Source organism: Mauremys reevesii, linkage group 23 (genome assembly GCF_016161935.1).
Source record: "Mauremys reevesii isolate NIE-2019 linkage group 23, ASM1616193v1, whole genome shotgun sequence".
NCBI lineage: Eukaryota > Metazoa > Chordata > Testudines > Geoemydidae > Mauremys > Mauremys reevesii.
In genome coordinates this window covers 20,296,531-20,314,795 of record NC_052645.1, presented here as the reverse complement: position 1 = coordinate 20,314,795, position 18,265 = coordinate 20,296,531, and the positions used below count along the sequence as shown (strand labels likewise).

At 49.5% G+C, this 18,265-nt stretch overlaps 1 protein-coding gene across 1 annotated transcript; it reads left to right on the top strand.

Moving 5' to 3' along the window:
• Positions 1 to 203: 203 nt before the first annotated feature.
• Positions 204 to 6,273, top strand: C23H1orf216 (chromosome 23 C1orf216 homolog). The gene is made up of 2 exons (XM_039511215.1): positions 204 to 272; positions 4,654 to 6,273. Exon 2 carries the CDS (start codon positions 4,670 to 4,672, stop codon positions 5,690 to 5,692), a length of 1,023 nt encoding a protein of 340 aa, XP_039367149.1. The 5' UTR covers positions 204 to 272; positions 4,654 to 4,669; the 3' UTR covers positions 5,693 to 6,273.
• Positions 6,274 to 18,265: the final 11,992 nt, after the last annotated feature.

Here is an 18,265-nt window from a genome sequence, read left to right as displayed (position 1 = left end):
AAGGGACACACACACACACACACACACACACACACACACACACCCTTGTGCTAAGGTGGCTCCTGGTGGTGCCTTTGCATTTCTCACCCGGCTGCTGATCAGCCAGTGACACAGTGCTGCCGGCAGCACTCACTGCTGTCGGAAGTGTGCAGTACATGACGCTTTCCTGCTGCCGTGCAGGGGTCTGTTTCCGTTCTCTCCAGCTGAGCAGCAAGAGCAGCAGCAGGAGCAGCAGCCTGAAAATCCCCCTTCACTTTCCCAAGGCTCCATCGGTGAGTGTCGGCTGTACACTGGGGACCTGGGGGTATTTGGAATGATACAGGAGACAGGCTGGTGCCAAGGGCTGAAGCCACCTGCTTCCCCTGGGTGCCAGGATCCGGGTGGAGAGCTTATTGGATCCCTCCGAGGGGGGCTGTTTATTTCTCTTATTGTAGAAGCTTTAAAGGGCTCTAAAAGCAACAGCATCTCCTCATCCTGCCTCCCCTGCTGATGGTGCCAATGCCCCGGTTCGTGATCTCGGGGGGGGGGGGTGTCTGTGTGTGTGCATGTGCTGATTGACTCTCTGATTTCATTCACAGGGGCCGCACTGCATGGGGAAGGGTTTTGCTCAGATCCATTTTAGGGCTGAGATAGGCAACACCTTACGCCACACACACAGAGTACAACAATTTCCCCCCACCCCTTTGAATAGCCAAGGGCTGGACGTGCTATGCTGCTGTCAGATTGCACAGGGCGCTCTGCCATAGCTGGGGGTCCAGGCTAGCTCGAGAGCCATGTGGGGATGTGCTGGGGCATTGAATCCAGCAGTCTCATAATCCCTGATCACATCTGTTCAGTTGCCCCCTCCCTCCCCCTGCATAGATTATCATGCACATTAAAAGCCTGTTCCCTTCCTCCTCTCGGGGTAGCTCTTTCCCTAAGCTGCTTACAGAGCTGGCCAGTCCAGGGAACTGTGTGATTTGGGGAGAAGGAACCAGCAATTGCTTTTTTCAAGCTGAGGGAGGGAAAGGGAAGGACGTGGATCCCCTGCAGACATCCCACAAGGCCGGGCTTCGGGGTCCTTGGGATCTCTCCGTCTCTGTGACTCCCCCTCCATCTCTGTGGCAGGATCATTCAGCACAGCTCTCTTCTGCGCCTCTGGGCGCTATGCATCACATGCTACCAGCACAGCACATTGTGCTCTCTGATGCAGTGTGCGTACACACACACACACACACACACGTCTCTGCTTACCATGGAAACCTTGCCATAGCAACCATGCTGGAATCCAAATTTAAACGGGTGTCTGACCCCTTCCTGGTAGCCCATCAAATGGGCCTGATTCTCCTCTCCCTTCATCAGTCTTACATCAGCGTCGCTCTTTTGTCTTACATGGTGCTAATTCTGATTTTCCCCAGCATGACTGGGAAAAGGATCAGGACTGTGCAGTAACTGTGGTAGGATGTAGGATGTGATGCCCCCTTCCGTCTCCCTCGAGTTGTCATTCCCACTGGTGCAGAGCAGTGCTTCCCAGTCAGAGCTCTCCTCTCCCTTACCCCAGAGGGTACATTTGGCCCTTGCTTTGCACGGGTGTCAGCGACCAGCCAGGGGGACAGCAGACGAGATTCAGGCCTGTTGGGCCCCTGCTGTCGTATGTACCTTCACTACACCCCTGGGAGGGAAGGAAGTTCAATGATCCCCAGTTTGCAGATGGGAACTGAGGCCCAGCCAGACGCCAGGTACGTCTACATGGGGAAACAAGCTCTGCAGCACAGCCGCAGCTGGCCTGGGTCAGCTGACTCGGGCTTGTGAGGCTCAGGCTTCAGGGCTGAAAAACTGCTGCACAGAGTTTGGGCTGGGGCTGGAGCTGGGCTCTGGGATCCTCAACCCAAGCAGGGTCCCACAGCTCCAGCCCAACCGTCGACACAAAATTTTTAGTCCCTTAGCCCGCGTCAGCTGACCTGGGCCGGCTGTGGCCATGCTGCAGGGCTTGTATCCCCTGGGGACACACCTGAAGTGACTTGCCCAAGGTCACCTGGAAAGTCGGAACCCAGGTCTCCTAAATCCTAGAGTAGAACATTAAATGCTGGACTATTGCAGAGGGGTAAAAACTATTTTTTTTGCGGGGGGGGGGAAGCTCATTTTATTTGAAGGGAAACTTGTGGCTTTTAGCCCCCACGTATTATCTACTAGGGGGACTATTATCCTATTACCCAGACATTGAAATCTGCCATTCCCTCACTGAGGCATGACAAAGAAACAAAAGATGCCATTATTTGTGACGCCTACTAAAAACCAGTGATATTGACCAGGGCAGGACCGAGTGGGCAAAGCCTGCCCAGTCACTTCCGACCCAGGAGTCCTTCCTTTGCTCATTCACCAATTTTTTAATGAAAAGAAACGGCTGCCTCGCTCTGTCTTCCTTTAAAACTGTGATCGTGTTCTCCTGGATTTTCCTGCAGGTGAATTTCTTTCGCATTGTGATGAAGCTGGAAGATTGGATCCATCTTTGCTCAGAGCCCTAGTCAAAGTTTTTAATTAATTTTTTTTTTACTAGTTCCAGTTTGCAACTTGGTTTTGTAATGAGGGAACAGGTCTATTGGGGCTACTGGTTTTGGGAGGCCTATTGGCCGATTATTTAAAATCAAACAGAGACCAACAGAACTCAGCAGACACCTTATTAAAATAATCTAATGGGGTCCTATGGAATTGCATCTGGGAAGCTGAACATATTTTGAAGAATTTACAAAGAAAGTCTTTAAAGGGAAGTGATTTTAATCCCATGCTTATGTAGAATCTTCTGTAGTTCTCACTTAACGGATGGTAGCAGGGATGTATTTGTAAACTGTTTTATGTTTCCAGCACTTTTCTCCTGCATCAGACAGTTCTTTAAATGACTTATCTCCTGCTTCCGATTGGTGCAGGGACAGTATAGTCCTAGAAGATGCCTATTTAGGGAGATTAATCCAGACAGAATATTGCTACATATCAGATCAGACGTGTCCCTTTGCTTGGCGGAATCACACAACTCATTTAAAGTGTCGCTGTCCTTTCAGCACTTTCATTTAGCAGAGAAGGAACCAGAATCCATCACTCAGTCACAGGGGGAAAAACAGTCAGCTGGGGAATGATGCAATAAAGCCCCTCGTTAGGGCAAACAGGGTTAATAATTTAATTGACTCATTTAATAATATCAACACCTAATATCACATCTCAAGATGTCTATAGCATCAAATCCTTCCAAAGTACCTCACAAACTGTTACATGCACAGAATTCACTTCGTTTATTACTTACAAGCAGCCACCTCTGGGGTGGAACATGGCAGCTGAGCAACAGCCCATAGTAATTCTACATTTCAGTTTAGTACAGGAAGCTAAGGAAAGCATGGGTGGTGTTCTCACTGACTTCAATGGAGTTACTTGGATTGATACCAGCTGAAAATCTGACCCTGGGATTGGATGACATAAGCTATTTTACTAAAGTAGCCCAGAAACTGCTTGAAAGGAGTTGCTCTCGAGGGGAAGGCCGCAAAAACGCAAAAGGAAAAGGGGAAAAAACCCTCTTATGCCACAATAATTTTCAAACAACTCAGAATGCAGGATCTGAATGGAGCTTAGGCAAAGTTTTGCATCAGTTCTCGTTTCAGCCAACCAGTTCCCCCTCTCTGCTAACAGAGGGGCTGGATCCTCAGCAGGTGTCAATTGCCACAGCTGAGAATTGGGCCCAAGGTGACCAGACCACGGAGGGTTCCCAACAAGAAATTAAGGTTTCTGTTCTGCCTGGCTCCCTTCCGACCTTCCTATATAAACCAGACTTCCCCTCATCCACTTAGACAGGGGAGCAGGTGCTCACCTTGCCACCCCGGGGAGTCAGAAATGGCCAGCTCCACTCCATCCCATGAAACCACCATAAGAAATCACCCAGGTAGGTTTTAAACACTTTTGAGGTCTTTTATTCTAATATTTGCCGGGCCAGGATGTGAGTGCACCATATACTCGAGCCAAATGTTGATGCACGGAGACAAGGCATTACACCACTGTCATATCTCACTTTACCAGACCTCATCAAACAGACCTTGCCAGGCCAAACTAGGGGCCCGATCCTGTTCTCATCAATGTCATGGGAAGAACCGTGTCCTATGTTACCGTACTCCAATATCCTATACATTGCTAGGACTTACCATACAATTCCCATTCCAGAAATGTGCCAGACCTACAACCTGGGATCTGAGCTGCTACAAAGTTTAGGCCACAGATCTGAAGTTACATTTGTCCCCTAACACTACCATGGACCCACCAAAATCCCACATGCCCCCAAACTTCAGGCTAGAAGCTAAACATTACATCTTAGGCCATATCAACCCGGGTCCACCTAAGGGTACCATCCCATTCAAGACCAGACCAGACGCTCCTCTCTTTCCTTCCTGGTTTGTGCTGACATCATTCTCTTGGGCCTGATTCTCCTCTTACTCATGCTGGTATGAATCCGGAGTAACTGTCCTGAAGTCAATGGGGTTACTGCAGTGACAAAGCAGAGCACATGACAGCAGAATCAGGCCCCTTGAGCTCAGGAGAGTTAGAAGCTGGGGAATGGTAGAGCTGGGAGGCCAGGCTGACCCTGGGAACTCAGACCAAGATCCATCCGTCACATCAGTTCTTTCTCTCTCTTCCCAGCCGGGAGGGTGGAAGGATGTTTGCAGTGTGCCAGCCAGATGTCCCCCTGAACGCTCCGTTCCATGACGGCAAGCGGGACCCGACACTGGGCACGGCCTTCCTCGCTGAACGGGAGCTCAGGCAGGACAAGAATTTCAACTTTGTGGTGGAAGGGTATGACAGCAACGAGAACTGGAGCCAGGCGGTGCTTGGGACCCAGATGGAGGGGGGCTCTGGCCAGATAGAAAACACAACAAATCCAGCCGATAATCTGGTGTTATTAGTACAGAGACAGACAGCTCAGGGCAGGCTTAGGGATGCTCCCCGAGGGCTGAAGTCAGACGAGCTGGGCCTCTCTGAGGAGGATGTGTGCAGCCCCCCGAAGGGAGCCGAGCTCAGCGGTGCAGAGAAGGAGAAAACGGCTACCGAGGACACGGCCGAAGAGTGTGGGAGATTGGCTGGCTCCCCCTTAGAGGACAATGGCTATGCCAGCAGCTCCCTCAGCATCGACAGCCCCGACAGCAGCACCGGCAACGCCTGGGAGGCACCCGCTGCTGCCACCAAAGACCCAAGGAACCAGCCACCGCCTCTGGGGCCCGACGCTGATCCCGAAAACTCCTCCGACTCAGACACTGTCTTCCCGGTGCTGGCCGAGGCCTTCCAGAAGCTCCAGGACAAGATGAGATTCAAGGAGCGGGAGAAGGAGAAACACCACATCCACCTGGTGATGTATCGGCGCCTGGCCCTGCTGCGCTGGATCCGCGGCCTCCAGCAGAAAGTGGTGGACCAGCAGAGCCGGCTCCAGGAGAGCTTCGACACCATCCTGGACAACCGCAAAGAGCTCCTCCGGTACATCCAGCAGGGCGTGGTGTGCCCCAAAGCACCGCTCACGCTGGCCTGTGAAAGACGCTCATCTCCCATCTGTCACAGTTCAGATCCCTCCCAACCCCCCCAGCTTACCCAGCTCCAACCAGTTGTTTTGTCTGAGCACAGCATCCAGGATTGGGCCCCCCAGAGCTTTGCAGTCAGCTCCCAGGGTCTGCACGGGAGGCTGGCGTGAGATGCTCTTGCCTTATGCACCCAGGGATTTCGTGAAGCATGAGGACACCAGACCTGACGAACGCCACGTGGTATTTATGAGCTGGCACAATGCAGCTAGACGCACGTTCCCGTCCGTTTCGGCACATGGCTCTAGCTGAGAGCACAAGTAAAAGGTCCGACATGTGCCCCAGCTAGCGGCTGAGAAGTCAGGGAACAGGAGGGGTTGGTCCCATTTGAAATGAGCCTGATTAACCCTTTCTCAACTCCACCCCACATGCCACATATCCCTTAGCACAAATCATTAACCCTTTGCCAGCTGATCAGCAGCCAGGATTCACCAGTGTTCCCAAGACCCCAGTCTCACTAGAGAGCTCACCTGAGACCTGGGGTCACTAGTGAATCGGCATAGGCCAGTCAGCAAGCTAGTATCTGATTAGTTGGCAAGATGGTTATTTCTGGGTGGAATGTTCCCTCATAACAATCCCCCTAAGAATGGTCTTATCCCTTATGTCAATCTACTGACCTCTCTGTGCATCCATCCCACGTCCTTAGCTTTCTCTCTGTCCATCCCAGCTGAGCTGCCTACTCAGCGGTACAATGAGTGCCCAGAGGCTCTCAAATTTCACCCTAAACCCATAACCATGTAGTGCTTCAAAGGCGATCTGTCAGGAACTCCCCAACAGGCTCTGCAACGCCTCCTCTCATCTCTTTCTCCTCCTCCCCCTGCAACCATCTCATCGCCAACCCCCCCACCCCCACCTTTGCTCTGTGTGACTGCTCCCCCTCTTGCCGGCCAGCACAACTTCAGCCGCTGGCTGCATTGGCTGGATAGCCGTTCGTCAGGGTCCCCTCTGCAGACAGCTCCCCTTGCTGCTGCTTTCCCATGCCCAGGCTCACCCTGCCTGCCTCTTCCAAAGAGTGTTCTCTAGACCCAGCCTGTTGGATCTGTTGGTTACTACAGCTCTGAGCAGGGCACAATTCTCTTCACAATCCCGCTTTGCTGAGGCTCGTGATCTGAGACTGATCTTTGAAACCCTCCCTATAAAGCTTTTAGGTTGAAGGTTTCATTTGGGTTCTAGCCTTCAGAGTTTTCTCTCCCCTTGTTGTTCTAGAAGCCATGATAAGAACTGCTGGAAAAAGAGAATCTTTATTCGGAGATTTAATAGCCAAAAGGGACCATTGTAACCATCCAGTTCTAGCCTGACCTGATGAATTGCAGGTGACAAAGGTGCTTTGCAGTCAGGTTATGGTTTGCATTGCACAGGCTGCAAGTTTCTTAGGGAACTTTTTACCTCACCTCTGTACCATCTACTACATTTCCCATGAAAAACAACACTTAAATGTGTGTGGGGGGGAGATGTTTGAAAGAGCCCAAATCAAACCTTGAACCATGAAGCTCATGGAAACGCTGGATTTTCCCTTCTCTAGCTCAGATGGTAGGGCCTGAATCGGAGAGCTGAGATGCCAGATCAGGCTGTTTTGTTGGTGGAACATATAATTGCAAGTGGTGCATGCCGCTCCCACATGTTCATTGCTGCGACGGGAATGAGCTCCCGACTACATTGTGTGTGTCTTGTGTTGACAGCCAATGCCTTGTAAGAAACAGACTGTGCATGTCCAGCAAGTGCTGTAAGAATCGATGGGTTGCATATGCTTGGGGATTGTAATCTGCAGCAAAGTGTGATGTGCTCTGAGTGTAAAAGTCCATCTGGTGACAAAGGCCCTAGATTCAGCAAAGCATTTCAGCTCATGCTTGAGTTCTTCCCTATTTGGCAACGCACTTAAGCCCATGCTCACTTTAAGCATGTGCTCACACTGTAGCTTTTAAGGCCATCTGACCTCCTTCACAGCACGGCCAGATAATTTCACCCAGGGATTCCTGCAATAAGCCCGGAACTTCTGTTTGAGCTAGAGCACGTCTTTTAGAAAGATGTCCAGTCTTGGCTTAATTCCCACTGACGTCTAGTTACACATGAGCTTAACTGCTTTGCTGATTTGAGATGGGCTGATGAATTGGGGTCAAAGAGAGAGAGACAGACTACTAAGAATTGAGCTCAAAATGCTTTAAAATAGGTTCAAGTTTCGTTTGACTAATATTTTTTCACGTTCAGTATTACAATATTGATTTAGATTTTTTATTTTTATATATATATTACATGCACACACACACACCTATCTACCTACAGTATATATTTAAAAACTTAGGTGCCAAATCAGAAAAATCCCCTAGTAATAACCTTTCTCAAAGCTGTGCTGTTCATGGTCTATTAATTTATTATTATAAAGTAAAGAGAATAACTTTTCTAATCCATTTTTTTCAAAGAAAAATGCACATACAGAGTATAAGAAGTGTAAGAGAGATTAAAAAGAGACTGTTCTGTTTATTTGGTATATTTTCTTAAAAGTGAATTTGCTCCATATTCTATTATTCTATTTATTGTACTGTATTAGGAGAGGCAGTGTGGTTTAGTGGCAAGAGCAGAGGCCTAGGAGTCAAGAAACCTAGATTCTGTTCCCACCTTTGCCACTGACCTGCTGAGTGACATTGGGCGTGTCACTTCACCTCTCTGTGCCTCAGTTTTCCCATCTGCAAAATGGGTGTAATGGTACTTAACCCAACAGAGTGCTCTGAGATGGACAGATAGATTAAAATTGCTATATAAGTACTATGTATTATTATTATTATATTATATTCCATGTTCGCTGCACCTTCACAAAGCTGCAGTTGATGCCTGCAATAACTTCCATTTTGCACCACGTTTCTTCATATCTTCCAGTAAGCGGAAGCGAGGACACGGTCCCATAGCCCTCACTCACTTGTGTAGTTCCAGGAAAGTCAACAAGACGAGGCACGTGACTAAGGCTTGCTCTTGGGGGAAGGGGTTGGAGCAGTCAAAGCTGTGATGCTGACCCTGCAATCTTAGACTGTAAGCTCTGCCTTCTTGTTATACAGCTCTTCAGCACCTAACACAACTGGGCCCCAATTCTTGACTGGGACCTCTAGGTGCTCCCACAATATAAATTAACAGTAACTGAGTCAGTGGAGACTGCAGAGTCAGGTCCTGTAGAGAGCAGGGAAGCCCCATTGCTGTAATAATGAAACACCTGTAGCCTGGGTTTTGGGATAAGATGAGCTAAAATGGGCGACTTTCTTTAAGAATCAGTTTTTAAAGAGGTAGCATTCAAAATGCAAGAAGGCGACCAGATCTTGTCCTGGCATCACAGAAGAAAACCTGCAACAGATTTCTCGCCATCTGCCTCCTGGCCAGGAGGATTCCAGACTCTTTGTGAGGAGAAGCACCTTGCTGCTTAAAGACCATCACTGCTTTCATGTTTGCTTCTATTCTAGGGCCTGCTGGCTGTTGTCTGTATCACTGACATGACCTATTAATAAAGTTTGGAGATAAAAACCAGAGCCCACAAAATACTCCTTTAATACTCTTCAGCAGCTGGCTATCGCACTGTGCATGATATTTTCATCCTGCTCCTGCTGCATGAGGGTTAGATCACCAGGGGCCTGCGTGTACCTCACTGGGTAGAACTGATGGAAGGCAATATACATTGTTGCAATGGATGTTCCAGCCTTCACCTGCATTTAGTTCACGTGTCTGGAGACAGAGCTGTACGAAGGAGCATCTTGACAGCTGCTAGTGGGACGCGAGTATACGGCACTGGGTACTGGAGTGCTGCTGCAGTGGTAGCATGTTGTCTCTGGGCTGGAGGAGAATCAAGGTCACAACTTGGGGGTAGAGCTGATGTAGAGGGTATTGTGTGCTCAGCATCGTGCCTCTCTGCAGAGTGACCACCTTCTGGTCAATGCTCAGAGCACCATCAGTGGACAGCCTTGTAACCTTCTCCTCCAGCCCAGGCTGTGACATGGGGCTCTTGATGGCTTAGATAAAATCAGAGTCAATACGGGTCCAATAAATATTGATATTGCCCTCAGCGTCTGCCAATATCCATTCATTATCCCCATTTCACAAATGACAAACTGATGCCTCGAGAGATGAAATGACTTATACCTAAGCTCACGTACAGGGTCGATGGCCGATCCAGGAAGAGAAGCCAAAAGTCCTGACGTAAAATCCCCTCCTCTAACACTAGACCATGATCCCTTTCACTGGGGTTTCTGGTGAGGATGGTTCGCCCTAGCTCCTTCCGTGGCCCCCCAACAGGGTCTATTCCCTGCCCCAGCCCTGCTCACTGCGAAGTGTGGGGTGGCTTTAGAGCCCGTGAGGTTCCTGACTGGACTGGTGGGTAGAGCTCAAGCCCCACTGTGCTTTCGTAAATGGTGCCTGGGATTCACCGACTTCCTGGCGTTTATGCATCAATTTCACTCACCTCTCCTGCCGGTGGCTCATTTCAGGGCAGTTGCTGCTTTCCTCTCTCTAGCCCCCACCCAAGGCAGGCTAGGAAAACACCCCAAAATGCACTGGCTGTCATGTCCAATTGCATAAACTGCAGGACAAAACATGGCAAGCAGAGTGCAGAGCGTGACAGAGAGTGAATAAAGCTTGCCCTGTCAGATCAGTTTCTCGTAGCTGACTACGAGCTGCTGTCCCAGAAACCTCAAGTTTCATGACTCATGTCAGGAAGTTAATAGTCAGACGGGTTTTCAAGCAGGAGTGAGAGTTGGGCCCTGTGACAACGTGGCACATCTCACGTGGCAGTGTGGTATATGACCTGAAAAGGTCTGGCTGTGCAACAATGTGGTATGTGGCATGTGACGGCAGGGCACATGACCTGAGATGGTCCAGCTCTGACACAATGCGGCCCAGGTCACGTGACAACATGGTACAGTACCCGAGATGGGCCAATCACACAAGAACGTAGCCTATGATCTGAGAAAGTCTGGCTGTGTTACAGCATTTGCACGTGGTCAGATGGAGTCCAAGTAGGAACATGAACTGATTCAGGCCGAGGCCTTGTCTCCACTGGAGATCTGCCCTGGTTTCAGACTTCAATACCTGTCCAGTGCTGTGGGTGCATCACTGCAAACCCTCCTGCTTACAACTGGGATGAGCTGCACCTGAGTCTCACCTTGTGTACACAAGGGGGTTCAGGTGTTGCAGCCTGGCTGGTGGCTGCAGGTCAAAATGTCTGGAACTGAGGCCAGGACAGAGAAGGTTTCACACTTCCTGAAGGCCAATGTCCTTTCGGAGGAACCATTTTGCGTTGCATCTCCCAGACTGGACATGAGCCCGTCAGATACTTCAACACCAACGTTTTCCCACCTTCCGAAGACAAAAGCTGCCACAGGGTTGGGCGCAAAATGATTAAAAAGCCAGAATTATCCAGCTGAACAGCTCACAGGGCTGACAGTGGGATACAGAGTCTTTTACCAACAGGAACCTGCTCTGCACCCAGGCCATCTGACGTGTTCGGGAACCTCTATGAAAATCAATTGGTCGATCCTGATTCATTTCTAGAAGACAAGGGTCCATGTTAGAAAACCACCATCGGCAAGTTCAGAAGGGAAGCCAAGGACTGGCTCTGTCTGGGGCTGAGCTCGCCTCGAGGCGGAGTCATTCCAAGTCAGTGTGGAGGAAGCTGATGTTGCTGATGCTTGGGCTGTATCTACTCTGTGGCTGAACAGGTGGGTTCAGCCTCCAGGGCTGGTACAGTGGCAATACCAACCAGACGAAAAGCTGACATGGCGCTAAACCAGAAGCTCAGGATCCCCGCCCCATGCCCCAGCCCCCAAAGTAGTACTCCAGACTTTACAGGTATAGCTCTGAAACCAAGCCCAGCAATCAGCCTGTCTCCCTCCCTGTTCATTTACCTACCTGGTGCAGAACGGCACTATCAACACCTGCACAGAAAGGCCCAGAGTTGTAGGAATTCCTCTCTGTGGTCCTCTGCAATTTGCACGTACAATTGTGCACGCACAATCCCAGCGACGGGCACGTGCAGAGTGCCAGATGGACTGCTCTGTGCCCAGGAGCACACGCGGCGTCCATGACATCCCAGATACGGTGACGCTTGTAAAGCATCGGCGGCCATTTAACTTTTAAAAGTCCAAGAGAGAGGCTGCTCCCCACCTCCCAAGCGTGAGCAAAATGGAGCTGGTGCTAACTTCTGTGCTGGTCCCCTGGTCTGCTTTGGTTGCATCATTTACCTCCTATACCAGGGTGACCGGATTCCCTGAGCTCCCCAGTCCCACCTGCCCTGCAGCTGTTAGTTAATAAGGAGAGATGGGATGTTTGCTACAGGCAGATGGGTGGCAGATAAAACACCTGAGTATTGACCTAAAGGTGACTTTGCCTAGGGCTCTGCAGAGATTAAATAGAGATAAAAAGGGAAGCCATACCAGGCCTTTGAACCTTCTGTCACCTTTCCCCCCTCTTCTTTACAGTCCCGGCAACCTGTGGGAATTCAGAGCTGCCGTGGTCACTTTTAAAAACAACGCGCACACACCAGCCTAGGCTCTGTTTGGCACCCAGGGACGGGCAGCTCCGGCGGTTCACCGCTCGGTGGGGCGCTCAGGAATTTTGCCCTCAACATCTGCCAATTTATTAGGAATTGTGTGTGCTCTGACTTTGTTTGTCTAAGGAAGGAACATTTTCCATTTTGGCTTGGGCTCTAATTCCAAGCGTGCCTGCCTGTGGTACATTCGCTCAGACAGGGGCTCTGCAGGATTAAGAGAACATTAGACCCTGGGCTGTCTGCTGTCCTGACCCGCAGAGAGAGCGGGTGATTCTCTGTTTATCTTGGTCGAGTGTTTTATATAAATAATTATTTCCAAGGTAAATATTGTGAAAATCCAGTTTATTTGCTCAAGAAATGAAGGAATAACTCAGGGAGCAGATCAAAGGGGTAGATCTGCTCCGTAAACAAGAGGCTTCCTTCTTCTCGGTTATTGTGAAGTTCCCTCTGCTTACGCCCTCAGTGCTGTTTTTAAGAGATCCAGTTTTGATTTGCAAAATCAACCTCATACCGAGTTTCCAGCTCCCTCTAAATACCCGAACAAGATTTGCAAATTAATGAAAACCCCTCCCAGCTGCAGGGGAAAAAAAGCCTGACCGCATGTCAACTTCAGAGTCCACCAGGGCTCCTTTACTATTTCCAAGACACTCAGATCTAGGGAGATTATAACTTTGCAAAACAAATTCCCTTCATGCCTGTCTTTACAATCCGTGGCCTCCATTATCAACCACACCCAGCCTGCTCTTCTCAGCCTCCCACTGTCCCGCCCTCTCTAAAATAACTATCATTGCTGCCTTTGCCCTGCTGCTAACCTTTGATCTGCAGGGCAGGCCAGTGACTTCCCAGCAGGACAGATACAGCAGGCAGGGGGCCAGAACCTCACCTGGTGTAAAAGGGAGCGGCCACTGAAGTAATTGGAGCTATGCTGATTGACACCAGCTGAGGATCTGGTCCAGTGCTTTCTCTGTCTGCCATTGTCCCCGGAGAGGTAATGAACCCAGCGAGGTCTCCTTGCCATGCCTGGGTCTGGGACTGCATTCCCCATGTCCCTTCCACTACCCATGCACCTGAGGTCTGCTCTTTAGAATCACCTCCACGGTGGGGTTTTTAGTTAGTTTTTTCTTTTTAAAGCACATGTTCTTTCCCAGCCAACGTAACCCCAGCTGATGCAGCTCTGACCTGCGCTGTGGGCGTCGGAGGTCTTGGGTTCAAATCTCTGTTCCACCGCAGACTCCTTCAGTCACTTCCCACTTCACTCAACTCTACCATGGGGCTCACTGCCCTGTCTCACGTCACAGCAGTGTTCTGAGGAGGAATACACAGAAGATTGGGAGGGACCTGGCTACTCCAGCGTCAGGGGCCATGTAAGTACCATGGAGAGACGAGCACAAAATTAAGGGCTAATGGACAAATATGATGCTGAACTTGGGAAGTACCAATTGGCAATGAGATCTGCCTTTCTTCCTCGCCACCCCCCAAAGTCTTTTAACAAGTGTTCTGGCCCAATCCCACCAGCATTCTGCATGGGGAGGGATTACACGGTTGGTCCCTTCGTGATAAAACATATAGGTGACGATCCGTTAAATATTAGCTTAAATAACAGCGCCTTTCATGTCAAAAGGATCTCAAAGCCTTTACACACTGTGGGCCTGAGTCTGATCTTGCATATGCTTCATGTAACGCCATTGACTTTTGCAGAAGTGCTCCTTGTTTAGGGCCTGATCCAAAGTCCATTGCAGTTAAAGGGGTTTGAACTTGCATTAGTGTAAGTGGGAGCAGAATCAAGATACACGCACGCACACACGCACACACACGCACACACCACTGAAAGGCAAACCCTCTGGGGCTGGGGGTGATATCTTGCACGCAAGCATATCTCAGCAGTACAGGGGAAATTTTAGCTAATGACCCCAGGGCATGGGATCGTTATTTGCCAGCCACAACAGACAGGACCATTTGTTTTTTAAGGTCTCCTCTGAAAGTTTATTGTTATTATATTAAATCCTTATAATCTTGGACCGATTTTACTGCACAAAGCAAGATTTGGCAAAAGTGGCCTCTCTTTGAAAATTAAAATAGCTTTTTTTTTTAAAAAATCAAGTATTTATGAAGGTTTGATGGGGAATATTTTACCTTGTTACTCGAATCCATTCTAACTATTTCCAGGATTTTGTGGGCTTGAAATATTTGTTAAAAATAAGATACAGTGGGGCAATAACTGATGCCAGGAAAGTACCAAAGAAAATTAATCACCTTGAGCCATTAACATCCACAGATGCAGGCTGAGATGTATTTAAAACCCTTTTCCACTCTGAAAAGTGGCTGTGAAAATGGCCTCATGGAATTCCACATTTAATGTGTCTCAGACGCTTCGAGATCTAATGTGCGCCGTTTGTTAGTAAAAGAAAGATTCTTCCCGCTCACCCCCAGAAATGTAAACTCACTCTGGGATCTAAGGGTCAAGCAGGGCTCTGGCCTTGTTGTGCATCTTCACCAGTGAAAGGCTAAAATACGCCCATGGGGACACCTGCATAGCCCCATTGGTTTCCAGTTCTGTCCTTAGTATCATCTGTGCAACCTTTGGCCATCACCGGGGTTGCTCAGGTGTAACTGACTGGCCCCATAAAGGGAACTCAGTGAACTATTTTGTTCATGCACAACCTCTGGGTGCCGAACTCCCTGCCCATCAGGTGGGTGGAGACAAGGTAGAGGACGGAGTATCCTTTATTGGACCAGCTTCTGGTGGTCAGAGAGACGAGCTTTCGAACTTACACTGAGCTACCCCAACCCTGCATGCAAATTACGTGATTAGACAGCTTCATGTGTGTGCATGCAATTAACCAGGTCTGCAGAGGATGGTGGGTGCAAGAGGGGAAAAAGGTGGGTGCAAAGTTGATGGCTGGTTTTCTAAGTCAGGCCCTAATGCCTAATATTCTAAAAGCCTTTGCTCAGAGGACCGAGCTGGGACAGAGATTCCCTCCCTTGTGAAAAGAGCCAGTGGTGTCGTCGGGAGCCATTGAAAGCCCCCAGGGCTCAGGAACTGTGACACTGTTCCCTGTACTTTGTAATGCCCTGGGGTAGAGAAGGGGTGGGGCAGTCTGTGTCTGTCTGAGTAGTTTGTCACTCACGGTCGCGCCCTGTTGCCTATTGAAGCAAGGCCTTTACACAGCCAGCGGTTCCATTTGCCTTCCAATTTAGACCCACATGCACGTGGTTTATGTTGACAGTGGAGCCCCTTTTCAGAGGGGCTGAGAACCCCCAACCCAGCCGACGTCAATGGGAGCCGCAGCTCAACATCAGGGATGCCGGCACCTGTCCACTGACACCCACCAAACTCATTTCACCCCACCAGTGATCGAAGGCTCATGACCCTGGGCCAAGCTGGGTGGATTCTGAGCAGCCCTCTGGACGTGAAAGGCTCTGGTGCAGGATGATCCCCAGAGCTCAGGTATTTCCCCTCGCTGAGGTGACCATGGGACTCACGGCTCCCACTCTGGCGAGGGAGGCAGTGAACCTAACTAGTGCCTGCAAACAAGTCACCCTGCAAGATGAACTCATCCCCTTCCAGGATCCATGTGTGCCTCCATGCTAAACGCACCTGCTGCAGCTTGGGAGGTCTCTGGAGGATGCCAAAGCAGAAAGAGGAGCTCTCTTTGTGCCTGGTGCCGCAGGCAGGGCTCAGCCATGCTGCCTAAGGGCATCTGGACAGTGGAGTTAAGAGCCTTTTTTGTGCAGCCCTCCCTTTATCCTTCCATGAGCTGTGTCAATCTTGCAGCCCCCTTCCCCGGACAGCAGAAATCGCACCCACTCGGGACGACGGCTGCACTGCTGCTTGTGCTCCAGGCTGAACGTGTGGGGTTAAAACCAAAACCAATGGATGTTGTCAGTGCTGGAGCATGGGGGAGCGGAGAGAGCAGGTACAAGGAGCCTTCTGCCCTTTGCGTACCCTTGCATGGGGCCAGGCATCAAACCTGTCCTCCTCCCAGGGTGAGGGTCACCCCTGTCCAGTGGAGACAGCACAAGGCAGCAAAATGCCACTTCAGTCCCACATCAGCCCAAGCACAAGGATCAGGGACTTTTCATCAAAGCCAAAACATTTTGCAAAGATTCATCAGTTTTTGTGGTCCAGGGGCTGTCTGGTCACTTCGGATGAGAGAGAGAGAAGGGAGCATCCTGCACTGAAACCTGAGCTTTGCGATCCAGAACCAGCCATTCTGCAAAAACGTTGGGAAGGTTTTGGGTTTGTTCCAGTGCAAAATGAAAACAAATTTCGTAACCTCCCAAGCTGTTGTGAAGCAGAATTGTTGCCTTGCAGACAGCTCTAGGTTAATTATTAAGAAGCGGTTTCTACTCGCTGTCTCCTGGCAAGAGAAAATGCTTCTTACCCAATCCAGATTCATTCTCATACAGCCCCGGGCCAGGCATGATTGACCCTTGTGGAGAGTTCAAGGGCCAGAACCAGAGACAGCCCACAAGTGCCTGGACTCCAGAGAGCTGCGGCTCAGAACTTTTCACATCCTGGTGGGTTTGCTGCACTATTCTTGCAATGTTCTCATGGCAGGCAGTACAGATTTTGCAGGCTGTAGGACTGGTCTGAGCTGCATTCCTGCAAGGGAGAACCTGCAAGCAAAGACACTTACTGTTTTTGCTGCCCTAAACCAATGTGTTGCCCAAGGACCCTGATGTTTCCTTCCTGTCATAGCGACCAGGAGTTTCTTCAGAGGTGAGATTGCCCCTTGTGGCATGGCGCCACCTTGTGGGCAGCGCATAAATCTAAGAGGAAGCGGCAAATGCAAGAGAGCTGCAGAGCCAGACGGTTGAGGGGTTCTCTGGGTCATGCCGAATTGGGTATCATCCATTATGGTGCTGACCGAATTGTTAAATTAAAGCATTTATCTGAAACTGGAGGTTTCGTGATTCCTTGAGCCTTCTACACCCCGCTTGCCTGACTGAGAGCAATAAGGAGTTTTCTTAAAAGAACAACCACTCTGCTGCACCGGGTTTGGTTTTATCTGCGGAATGATGAATGATATACCAGGAGCAATCAGACAAAATGGCAGGCCCTCTGCAGAAGCCCCTTGGCATCATGCATGTTTCATGAGGAACCATCTATGAGACGAACAAGAAACCTGTTCTAGTGATGCGAGCTGCGCCCATGTAAGACTCGGATCTTTTAAGGCAATCCTACAACCTGACAGCGCCTGTGCATCTCATTTGGCAATGGTGACCTCTGTTAAAGTTAAATAGAAACAAAAAAAGCACTCTGAGCAATTTTGTGCCCGCTAAGGCAGACATGAGGCTGACATCTCAGCTTATTAGGGTTGCAAATATTGTGTTAGTGATTCGAGCAAAATAGCTCAGCCCTCTTGCTATCCCAGCATGCCTTGGTGTTTGGCTGTAACAGGACTCATCATGATTTACGTTTTTCAGTCTCTGGTTCTCACTCCCCTCTATCTTGTATTGGTTTTAGACCCATTGCGGGAGCTGTATAAAAACACAATCACCTCTGCCTGCAGCCGAAAAGGAAAATACAGAACAGAGAGCAGGTTGCAGGCAGATTGTGGGAATATCAGGGTCTCATTTCGTATTTGCCATGCCTGTGTTCCTAAAGTCAGGCCATGGTTTGAAAGTCTCTGTTCACAGTCAGGCAACATGGCACATTTTCACACTGCAGAATGCCTCTAAATATAGACACTCATATGCCAACATATCCACATGCCGCTGACACACACGATCACTCAAGTCACACTTAAAAGGCTCACATCAAACATACACAGTGACATGCGCACATAGAGTGCACACACACATCACACAAACATATTACTTCATGTGTGTATATGCACAGATCTACATGTACTCTCCCTTCCAAAGACAGATCCCACATGTATTCAAATACACATGTGCATAGGTTGCACTCACACACTGACGTTGCTATTCCCTGGCTCCTTAATTTTGATGTTTCTTTCCTGAAACTGTTTCCCTCTTGTCTCTTTTTCAGCAGCACCATGATGGGCCAGATACGGAATGTTTAACTACACCATAGTATCTGATGAAAACCCAGTTTGAGACTGCCTTCTTTAATGATTCCGTTTGAAATGTAGCTGCTTCCACACATCTCCCTTCAGGGTAGAATATTAAGCAAGAGCAACTCGGCTGGAAATTCAGA